An 11,122-nucleotide genomic window follows, 5' to 3' on the forward strand; every position below is an offset into this window, starting at 1 on the left:
ATGAAGCTTCTCCTCTTGTACCTTTGGGAACCTAGGCTCCATAATAAAAGACCATAGCCACTTAAATGTTAGAGGCGCATGACTCAATTGCTGCCTGTGTTCCTGCCAAGTGACAGTTTCATAAATGAGGCCGCCAAGGAACAAATCTCCCCTACCTTCCCATTGGCTAATTACAGCCAAATAAGCCAGGAAAGACTAGCAGAAAAATTACTTAAACCCAGCCCAAAGTTCTGATTCACAGAATTGTGATTAAAGAAATACTTAAAAACATAAGCCACCAAGTTTTGGGGTGGTGTTTTTATGCAGCAGGGGCCAAATAATAAAATCACTAATATGTTGCCAGTAACCTTTGTATATGAAGTTTAAAATTTTTTTTCCCTTTCATTTTGTTTTAAAATACTATTGGTTTCACTCTTGGTTTTAATAGGTCGCATTTTGCTAAATGAGAAAAATCAGGCAACTAAGCAAAGACTTGACTTGGCAAGTTAAATGAAATATGAGTCTGTTTATTTCTAGAGCTTACTCATGATTATTTTAAAAATAATATGCAATATGAAATGTTATGGTTAACTTAGTCATTATAGATCATTTGTCCTTCCAGAATATAATAGTACATTTTCATTCTAGCACATGTTAAAAATCAGAGCATATTTTAACCCCTAAAAGTGACATAAAAATTTTGGGGTTAACCTGTCTATCAGAACTTTACTAGAATAAAGCAATAAAGCAATAAAGCAACAGTACTTTCGTATACTTTTTATGTACTGAAAAATAACAGAATTTCAATTTTTTACTTGTAAAACACATTTTTAAAAACCCAGAATGATTATCATCTTGAAAGCTTATATTTTTCACCATGAACACGAAGAAAAGGCATTTTTAGAAGGGGAAGATGAATAAATTTCTTAAGAACGGAAGTAGCAAAAGAAAAAGGTTTTGGTCCAGTTACAAAGACAAGAAAGTAAACCCTAGGAGGCAGATTTCTGGCCTTGACCGGAAGGTTCAAGGTTCGTCTTACTGCTGTGGCCCTCAGAGCACAGCACTTGGGCCCTAGAGAGAGCTCAGTAAAAACGGGATGAATGGGAGAACGGAAGGGTGAATACGTAATCTCGTGACGAACTTCTTGCTCTAACTTCTTTACTATGATTTTTTTTATATACAAAATACTTTTTCAAACAGAATAATTTTTATAGTTAGTATTATTTTTGCTTCAAAAAATGACTTCTTTATGAAAATTTGGAGTTGACTGAGCAAAAAGGAGAAAGGAGGGCACATTCTTCTGAAATTTAGGTCATGAGGAGGTGAAGAGTAGAGACCATGAGTGCTAACCTTTCCTCCTCCTCCTCCTCCTCCTCCTCCTCCTCCTCCTCCTCCTCCTCCTCCTCCTCTTCCTCCTCCTTCCTCTTCCTCTATCCCTTCTTCTTCCTCTTCTTCTATCCCTTCTTCTTCTCTTCTTCTTCATCCTCCTCCTCCTTTTCCTCCTGGAGATTGAACCCAGGGTCATTCTACCTCCAAGCTATACTCCCAGCCCTATTTTATTCTTTATTTTGAAACAGGGCCTCACTACGTAGTGGAGGGCCTCACTAAGTAGCTGAGGCTGAATTTGAACCTGTGATCCTGCTGGGTCAGTTTCTCCAGCACTGGGATTTCAAGCATGTGCCACCACGCCCGGCTGTCTTGTTTCTTCTTTATGGTTCAAAATACGATTATTTGAAAAGCAATTTAGTTATGAAGGTAAGATAACATCTACTCAGTGATGCAGTCTGGGAAATATTGACATCTGTGAGGAAGACCATATGCTCCTCGTGGCGCTAAGGGCTAACACTAGGAATGTTTTTTCCATACGTACAAGTCGTGTGCTGGGTGACAATCTCTCCATCAGTGTCAGGGATCCTGAGAGAATGTATATCCTGGTGACTGTGTAGCGCCATCTTGGTTTGTAGAAATTCACTGTACAATTCCATACAGTGAAGAAATCACCTAAGGGCACAGGCCTCAGAACGCCTCCTGTTACTAAGGGTCACATGGTTGTAAGTGGCTATGTAAAATTTTGGCCCAGTATTTCAAAATTTGTTTGTCGTTTTGCATTCTAGGTTTTGAGAATACATGTGATATAAAAATTAACTTCTCAATTTCTCTTCTTTTTGTGGCATTGGAGATTGAACTCAGCAGCATTCTACCTCTTAAATTGTTTTGTTTTGAAACAGGGTCTTACGATGTTTCTGAGACTGTCCTTAACCTGCAGTCTTCCTGTCTCTGCCTCTTGCCCTAAACAGACCTCCATTGTACATTCACTAATCTAATCATTGAATATCCATGGTCAAGTTATTGAAGAATCAATTCCTTCACTTGTAAAATGGCAATAGTGATAAAAATAACATTAGCTTCCACTCGAGTACCAGACGATGTGATGCATATTGTGCGTTCAGCAGAGTATATTGTAGATAATGATCACTTAATGATATTAGCTACTGTTGGTTATTATTAGTATTATTTTAATGTAATGGTATAATCTTGGTCATTTGTACTTTCTTAGAGCTTTCTTAGAGTTGTAATTATAATTTTGATCACAATTATTATGATGATGGTTACATTTCCTTAGGAATCCAGCAGAATCATCTTGGGTGGTAAGATTTGTTCATAGTATTGATCTCCCACACCTCTTAATATTTATGTGTCCGCACCCGGGCACTTTGTCATGCCCTGCTTCTGCTGCTTCCAGACCCGCCAGTCCTCTCCCCGATGGGGTACTCTTTTGGGCACCTGTATTGGTCGGGGCTCACTAGGGTAACAGAACTCACAGAACGCATATACAGTAAAAGGTGATTTATCAAATCAGCTTGCGGTCCAAAGCACTGTAGTCCTAGGTTTCTGACTGCACGTGGAGAGCCAGAGGAACCTGCAGCAGGTCAAGCTGTCCAAGGGCTGGAGTCTCAGAATGGGAGCGACCACTGATTGAGTCCCAGTTCAAGATGGGAAGGCCAGAAAACTGCGGAGAAATGATGCTGAAAGTTCAGTTTGACGAGCTGAAGGCCAATATCGTAGATGAAAGCAGATGTGCTTCCTTCAGGAAGAACCACACATCCTTCACGTGGCTTTCTCTTTTGATCCAGGTCCTGCACCTATCAGAACTGTGCTACCCACATGCAGGGCAGGACCACCCCTGCAGTCAGCCGTCACATAAACCAATCACCTCCAAAGTCACATCATCTTAACTGTGTCATGATCCAGGCAAGTTGGCAATCCAGCCTAACCAACCATCACTGCATCTCTCCTCTGCCCATCCTCCTGCGCTCTGTGGGATGGTCCGTCCCAGAGTTCTAGCCCTGACTCCTATCCAATCCCGAGCTCCAGTCCCATAGCACAGTACCACCTGGCTAGCCCCAAAGTCCTCCAACACTTGTCTTTTGGTCTATTTCTCCTGGGACCAAAGGTGGCGTCATCCGCCAGTTGTCTAAGCCAGAAACTAGAGTGGTCACACGGGCCTCTCACCTCTCTCTCTCCTCTACAATTTGACCAACTGTAGTGTCTTGAATTTGCCTTCTTTCTTCTCTGACCCATATGTATCTAGGTAAGTCCCCGGCTTTTGTCTGCTGGGACCTTGTAAGAACCTCCTAACTGTTTTCCCATCTTGGGCCTTCACCCATTAAAACCTTCGTGTACTCTGTTGAGAAAGCTGGACTTCTGGGGCTTTCAGCTGGGAACTCCCAGAGGTGCCTTGTCTTGTAAGCTGCGTAGGACAAAGTCCATCTGTGAGGAAGACCATATGCTCCTCGTGGCGCTAAGGGCTAACACTAGGAATGTTTTTTCCATATGTACAAGTCATGTGCTGGGTGACAATCTCTCCATCAGTGTCAGGGATCCTGAGAGAATGTATATCCCGGTGACCTTCCAGGCTCACTTGCCCTGGTGTGAGCCCTCCTTTATGCCCCACTCTGCTACCTTCTGCATTGTACTTTAAAAGACAACATAATCACACACACCTGCACACAGAGACCACACGAAAGCGGCTGAGCTCCTCTCTGCCTTCAGCCATGCTCTTCCCTCCGTGGAAACGTCTTCGTTGTCATCTTCTCTAAGAACATTCCCTTAGACCTAAAGTTGGGCTGAGCCAGCCTCTTCTGTGCTGTATGTTAAAAGTGTATCTGTCTCCCTATTTGACCTGGGCTCATCCAGTTACAGGACCCTGGCACATGACATGGGTCCCGCCCACCACACGTAGCTCTCCCTCCGTCAATGCCTGCCCGACCGCCTTGTATGTTCCCCCACGACCTGGTTGGGATTATAGACATAACTCTTAGTGATCACAAAAGCTGACTTCAGTGTTGATTGCAAGGGGTATGTGGTGAAAGGCAGTAGAGGAGAGCCATTTTCATAAGAGGACTGTCTTCAAGGAAGGTCTGAACTCTCACCAAAATGTTCCTTATTTTGGTGCTGACTGGAGATAGGGCACGCATTATGCTTAGGTGTGAGATATTACCCCGGGTGGGAATCAAGAAGGTTCAAACATCCCAGAGAACTTTTAAGATTTAAGTAGACTTACAAGGATTCATACTGACATCCAAAGAATACAAGGTCATCCATAAAGCCCGAGAACAAATATTATTTTTGTTGTTCTTGTTGTTACAGATTGAAGATGTCCTTGATGACATTGCAGATATCCACCTGTGTGCACTTTAAAGATGCCGTCTGTATGCGAAGGAGAACATGTCTTAGGTACCTACTGTATAATCAACACCAGAGAGTAACAGAGATAGGGGTGAGCTCTACGAAATTAGACGCAGTTACTACGAAATCGGCAAACAATTACTTTGGCCAAAACCACGCCAAGCATCGTAGGCGTCTTTTGGTTTGGTTTGAGTAGGGACCCCATGATCCCCCAAATAAGGGGTGAAACCATTCTGTGGACCTCTGCAGCCCCTCTAGCTTCTGTTGCATGCGATTTACACGGGGTTTGGAGGTAGCCCTCCAAAATATTAGCTGAAAGCTTCCTCAGAAAGCAAATCTTTCCCACATCCTTTCCCGCAGTTCCTCTTTAAGAGGTGTCAGGCTGGCTCAAAGAATGAAGGCCGCACATTGTTTGGCCATTGCTATTATGTGCTTAACATTTCCATAACAAAAGCGCCACTCGACTTCTCCCGATTAATGCAGCTCGAGGGCTCTTGTCGTCCTTTAATAAAACATTGTTGAAATCATTTATTTAGAGCCCCTGGTTACTAGTGGGAGAATGACCATCTTTGTGCCAAAATATAGTGTATACAGTCCACTATTTTGTAGTAGATCATTCTGTTATTTAAGAAATCGATTAAATGGCTGCCTTAGAAGGTATTTATGCTAATAGCACATTACTTATGTCATTGGATAGTCAAGGGTGAACCTTTTCAACTGTCTTCCAGAGGCAATCTCTCATATAGAATACAGTAACATCCAACTTAACCCACAGGCGGCGGCAGTGCCCTGGAAACTCAACTCTACCCTCCCTAAGAACCCCGGCCCCAAGGCATTTGTAACCTGATGTGCCAGGACAACCTTGCTTTGAGTAGCTGGGAGACAAGGGGTCAATTGACAACGTTTCTGATGTTCCTTGGTGTAAGAGGTCAGAAAAGAAATAATGCATGCTCTTCCTTTTCCAGCTTTGAAAAGGGACCCGGGAGGTTATATTAGCGTGCCTCTGCGGTGAACTCAGCGAGCTCTTGACGCAAAGCTTGAAAGGAGAGAGGTTCTCAATATGGAATTTGATGTCTCCGAAAGTCCACAAGGCATTTTTTTTTTTTGGTATCTATACGAAACACAGGCCGGGTGAAGTGAAGGTGCAGTCTCAGGTCAAGGACAGGAAAACCCTTCTGTGTGGTTTCTCTGGACCCCGCGGACCCCACTGGAGACCTGCAGCATGCTCCAGATGTGCTGGAGACCCCATCGGCTCCTCACGTCTGCGGCGATCAGGGCCAGGAGCCGCAACCTTCCTTGTGGACACATGTAGGGGTACGGAGAGGCCCTGCTTCTTAGCAGAATGTACGTCCCCGCAGGCCTTTCCCCACTTTACGTGTAAGTATCGCCCGGTCGCATACCTTGCTAGATATTGTTCAAAATAAACAGAGACCTTATGCTACGTCTATTGTGACCATGTACAAAGGCGTCACTGTGTGCTCGGGTGGGCAGTGAAGCCTGAACCTCCTCCTATTTACTGTATGGTCACTGTCAGTTCAATGAACTGCCCCTTGTTCTCTACCATTGTCCCGCACTCCCTTAAACATTTGTCACTGAAGGGCCTCCAAAGACGAATACACTGTCACTGGGAATTCCAACCTGCTCACTGGGGAAATGAGAAAGGCCACGAGGACACAGGACTTCAAGTGACATCCAGAAGGGGTTGCTCTCACCCTGAAAGACATGTCTGTGTTGGGAGGGGGCGAGAATTCTCAAGAAAAGTCAAAGACACCTTTGCCTTCATTAATGGTACTTCCAGCCTTCCGCAAGAGACATCTGAGATGACCAAATGTCCAAAATTCCACAGAGCTCCCCAGAGGACGTGAGTGAGCGACTGCAGATGTCAACATCTGTAAAATCCGTTCTGCCGAGGAGCAGATGTCAATGCGTGATGCCACAGCCAAGGGTGCAAGGGCCCCAGCATCTCAACAACCTGTTGTGACATCCACTAGACCTGTAGGGAGGGCCGGAGGGCTTCTAGGCTGCAGTGTGTAACTGTTTAAATTAAAATAGACCGCAGATCAATGTTCACTTGAAGTAAGAAAGCAGAAAGCCCTGTGCCCTCTCTCCCCAAGAGCGAGCCCTGTTGATTTATTCCAGGCAGATGCTTTTGACAGGACCCTGTAAAATCAGGTCGTGAGTTTATTGTAGCAGTTAATTATCAGGCCTTTTCTAGTGCTAATGTCTTTTACTTCTTACTGGGGAAAACTGGGCCTTTTACTGGGACACAGATTTAACTTTTAGTCAAGAATGTGTTAAAATAACACTAGATGTAAATGATTTAGGTATATTTAAGGACAAACGCAGGAGCAGGAGCGAGCCCTGGTGCTAACTCCGCTGTTTTGTAAAGAAAGCCGGTTTCATTTACAAGTCTCTTGGAATACTCTTGGTTCACGTCCCAAAGAAACAGCTCTCAGGTCTGTTTTAACAATATGTTTACTTAATCATTCAGGTGACTGGAGATTCCAGCCACACAGGGTTTTCCTGGGCTAGAGTAGGACACTCCTTCTGATACTACACATGGAAGAATGTTGGTTTTAGTGTAGCAAGCAGTGCCCTGGGATCCCTCCCTCCAAGGAGGCTGGGGAAAGGGGGAGTTAGAGGCAACCCCCCCCCCTTCAAAAGTCGGGGTGGGAGGAACTCGGAGGGGGCATAGCTTTGTTAATTACTTTAGACAGCAGAGAAATCTGGTTTTCTCCGTAAGTGTTAATATCACATAAAGAGACACCAGATCTTGCTAATCTGTCGACCCCTCAGACAAAGTTTATTTGTGGTGACTTTTAAACTCCTGACTTGCCTTCCAATCACCGCGTTTAAAATGAAAAGCTTTAAATAAACACCAGGAAAAGAAGATAAATAAACTTTTTTTTTCCCCCCTTGCAAGTGCCTTAGCTTGGCGTGGTTCAGGCTCAAATCCCCAGAGGACAGAGCGCTCTCTTTTGTGTTAATGTTTAAAAGATTTTCCAATGCGGAGTTTATTCCTACTGCAAACATTTCTATTTACAAGGTCAAGTGTATCGGCACTCGACACAGCTTAAGAGTGTAATTATTTATCTAAGGGCGTTTGAGTGTAGATCAGTAGCTCTGGCAGAAACCCAGCCTTCAGCCCACTGCTAAACAACTCCTCACAACAATATTACAAGTTCTGGTAATTATTCCTCTCCCCAGTGTGTTTACTTTTGCCCCCCCCCCCCCCCCCCCGACTGAATGTTTTGTAACCAAATTTTATACTTCTTCACCAAAAGTGTGAAAATGACTTTGAAGTACTGTCTCGTGGAGGATACTTAGAACCTATTGGTAACAGATGTTATTGGCATGTTTGAGTGCAGGAGAATGTGTAGCAGTTAAGAGATGCTCCTGAGGGTCAGGGGCGTAAAGGAGGGGGAACCCCGGGGGGGGGGGTCCCCAGTGGGAGAGGGGGAGGGGAGAATGTGATGCCTGGGCTGTTCTCAAATTATGCACTGGAGACACTCTTCTGTGAATTCTCTCCACAAATGCAAAAACAAGCGAGGCCAGTCACATATCTTTTTAGCTGCCTCATTTACAGATGTCTAATTGTTTATTAAATTCAAGGCAGAAATCACGGCCTGCCTTTCTGGTCTCGTACTGTATTTTAATTTCAGTTGATGGTTGATGGATTCCCAGCGCCCCCTCCATACCCCTCCTCATCCGCGTGTCTGGGTTAGCCGCGGTGTAACTCTGGAAAGAGAGGCTACACCATATTCATTCATCGTTAAAACTCTTTACTGATGTACACATTTTAATAAAACAAATAACAAAAATACACAAAGTCATAGTTATTAAAACATAGGACTTTAAGAAATGATCTCTATAAAAATACAATGTTTAAGGCAGTTTGGAAATGCATTTATACATTTCTACAATGTCCATAAATTCTCTTGAAAATAAGAATGTTACTTCAAATCTATAAAATACACTGTACATTTAAAGACAGATCTAAATAAAGCATACTTCAACCTGGACTGTGGGTTTGGGTCCCTGGTGACGCACGGATTCTATACATTTCTGGGGGGAAAGGTGTGACATGGATGTGGGTTTAAAACTTTTAATTTCTTTTTTAAAATAAATTATTTCTGAAGCATACAATTTATAAAAATTCTATATACAAAGTACAGCAACTGGTAACAAACCCCAGTCTTAATACGCTTTATATACGATGTACCAGGGTTTCTCACCCTGATAACAGCAGAGGCAATACACACCCTCCGCATATCTGAACATACAAGATCTTGATGTAAAGAAAAAAAATGACAATAAAACAAACATCATAAAGAGGCTTCATAGATGGCAGTGCAGAGATTTTTTTTTTTTCTTTTAAAATAAAAAGTTGCATTGTTCAACACCCTAGTGACTCTTTAGACCAGCATTTTTGGACCTTTAATCCTAAAAAATAACGTACCAGATCAGAGTAGTAGCAATGACATTAAGGTCAAAGGCTCAACGTTATCCAAAACTAACCGAGGGCTTTCCCTAAGGCCAGGCCGCCCTCCCACCCAGCGTCACTGAGACTTGGGGGTGCTGAGATCCAGTAAACGAAAGTATATCGGTGAGACTTTTCTATTACTTACGATTGCTGTATCCCCACTGTCCACAAGCAGCAAAAGCTGGTATCAGAACTAGGCATCCCCGCCAGGACGCGTGCTAACAAACAAACGGCCCCTTAGCCCCCAGAACCCCCCCTTGGGCCCCAACGAGTCCTTGGCAGCGTGAGGGCCCCGCGGGGCGGGTCAGCACCTCTTCTTCCGAGTCCAGGCCTCCGGCTCCTCTCCCCAGGCCCGCTTCCTTGCGGCGTGGGGGTGTCCCGAGCTCCAGGGCCAGGTTTCTGCAGGGCCGACCCACTGGGTTTTTCCTGGATCCTGGACCCTAGGTGCGGGAGGAGCTCCCAGGGGTGATGCTCTGGAGCGGAGAACCAGCAGGCGGGGAGACGGGTGGGCGCCCAGGCCCCCAGGGGCCAGTCTGGGGGAGGGTCCCCGAGCCTCTCCTCCGCCCCGGGCGAGCTGCAGGTGCCGGCGCGGGGCGCGGGGCCTACGGGAGCGGCCCGAGCAGCCGCAGCAGCAGCGGCAGCGGCAGCAGCAGCAGCAGCAGCAGGGTGCCCCGCGGGGGCGCCGCGCCGCCGCTCCTGCGCCCCGGGCCGTGGGGCAGGTCCCCGCGGCCGCCCCCCGCCGCCGGGCGCGCGGGGAGCGGGGGGGCGCCGTCCTCGTCGTCCGGCAGCGGCTCGCCGCCCGCGCGCGGCTCGTCGTCGTAGTCCTCGTCGTCGTAGTCGTCCAGGCCCCCGTCCGAGCCGCTGCTGCCCGGGCCGGCGCCCAGCTCGGCGCCGAAGCACAGGCGGGCCATGTTCTCCTTGACCGACTCGCAGATCGGCCGCTCCAGGCCGTCGCACACGCAGTCCTTGAGCAGCGCCGCCTGGGGCACGGCCAGCATGTCCTGGATGACGGCGCGGCACTCGTCGGTGCAGCGCAGCCCGTTGAAGAGCTTGCCGCAGTGGGCCAGGTAGCGGCCGAGCGCCAGGCTGCAGCGGCCGTCGCGGTCGCAGCGCCGCCGCGCCTCGGTGCAGCCCACCGCGCCCGCGCCCGCGCCCGCGCCGCCGCCGAGGCTGGTGCGCGGCAGGCAGGGCTCGATGGCGCGCTTGGTGGCCCGGCAGCTCTCGTCCTGCGCGCAGTCACAGTCCTCCAGCGCGGGCCCGCGGCGCGTGTGGTTGAGCTGGATGAGCGCCGCGATGCAGTGGCTCGGGCAGCGCCAGCGCGGCGGGGCGGCGGCGGCGGGCGCGGCGGCCAGCACGGGCGCGCACGCCTCGGCGTACTGGCCGTAGGCGTAGCTGCACTCCGGCTCCCCCTGGCACTGCAGCAGCGCCTGCCAGCAGATGAGGCGGCGGCCGTGCGCCAGCCCCGCGCCCCGCGGCGCCGCGCCCAGCAGCGGCAGCAGCGCCATCAGGCACAGCCAGGCTCCGGGCACCGGCCCCCCGGCCGGCGGCAGCGCGGCCTCCATCGCGGCGGCGGCGGCGAGACGGGCGCGGGGCCGGCGGAGAAGCGTGCCCAGGTCCGGCCCGCTGCGCGCATGGGTGTCTTCATGCAGCCATGCGCGCCGCCGGGCCCGCGGGCGGCCGGGCCGGGCTCACCGCCGCCCCGGCTCCGCGCCGCCCCGCGCCTGCATCCCGCTCGCCCGCGCCGCGAGGGCCTCGTGCGCCGCGCCCGGCTCAGCCCGCGGGCTCCAGCATCGCGGCCGCCCGGCCCTCCCCGCCGCCCGCCCCGGCGTCTCGGTGCCCAGGCGCCCGGGGAGCCGATGCGCCGCGCCGGGCTGCCGGCCGCTCGCTCGCGGCGCCGCTTTAAATACAAAAGCGGGCCGGGAGCCCCCGCGCGGAGCCGCGGCGCCCCCTCATTATGCATGCATGGAAAAG

At 49.0% G+C, this 11,122-nt stretch overlaps 1 protein-coding gene across 1 annotated transcript; it reads right to left on the reverse strand.

Moving 5' to 3' along the window:
• Positions 1 to 9,753: 9,753 nt before the first annotated feature.
• On the reverse strand, positions 9,754 to 10,713 carry GAS1 (growth arrest specific 1; the record flags this gene model as incomplete). Its single annotated transcript, XM_080709006.1, has 1 exon — positions 9,754 to 10,713. The coding sequence occupies one exon, from the start codon at positions 10,711 to 10,713 to the stop codon at positions 9,754 to 9,756; it is 960 nt and encodes a 319-aa protein (XP_080565132.1).
• Positions 10,714 to 11,122: the final 409 nt, after the last annotated feature.

Source organism: Muscardinus avellanarius (assembly GCF_963383645.1).
Source record: "Muscardinus avellanarius genome assembly, chromosome: 13".
Lineage (NCBI taxonomy): Eukaryota > Metazoa > Chordata > Mammalia > Rodentia > Gliridae > Muscardinus > Muscardinus avellanarius.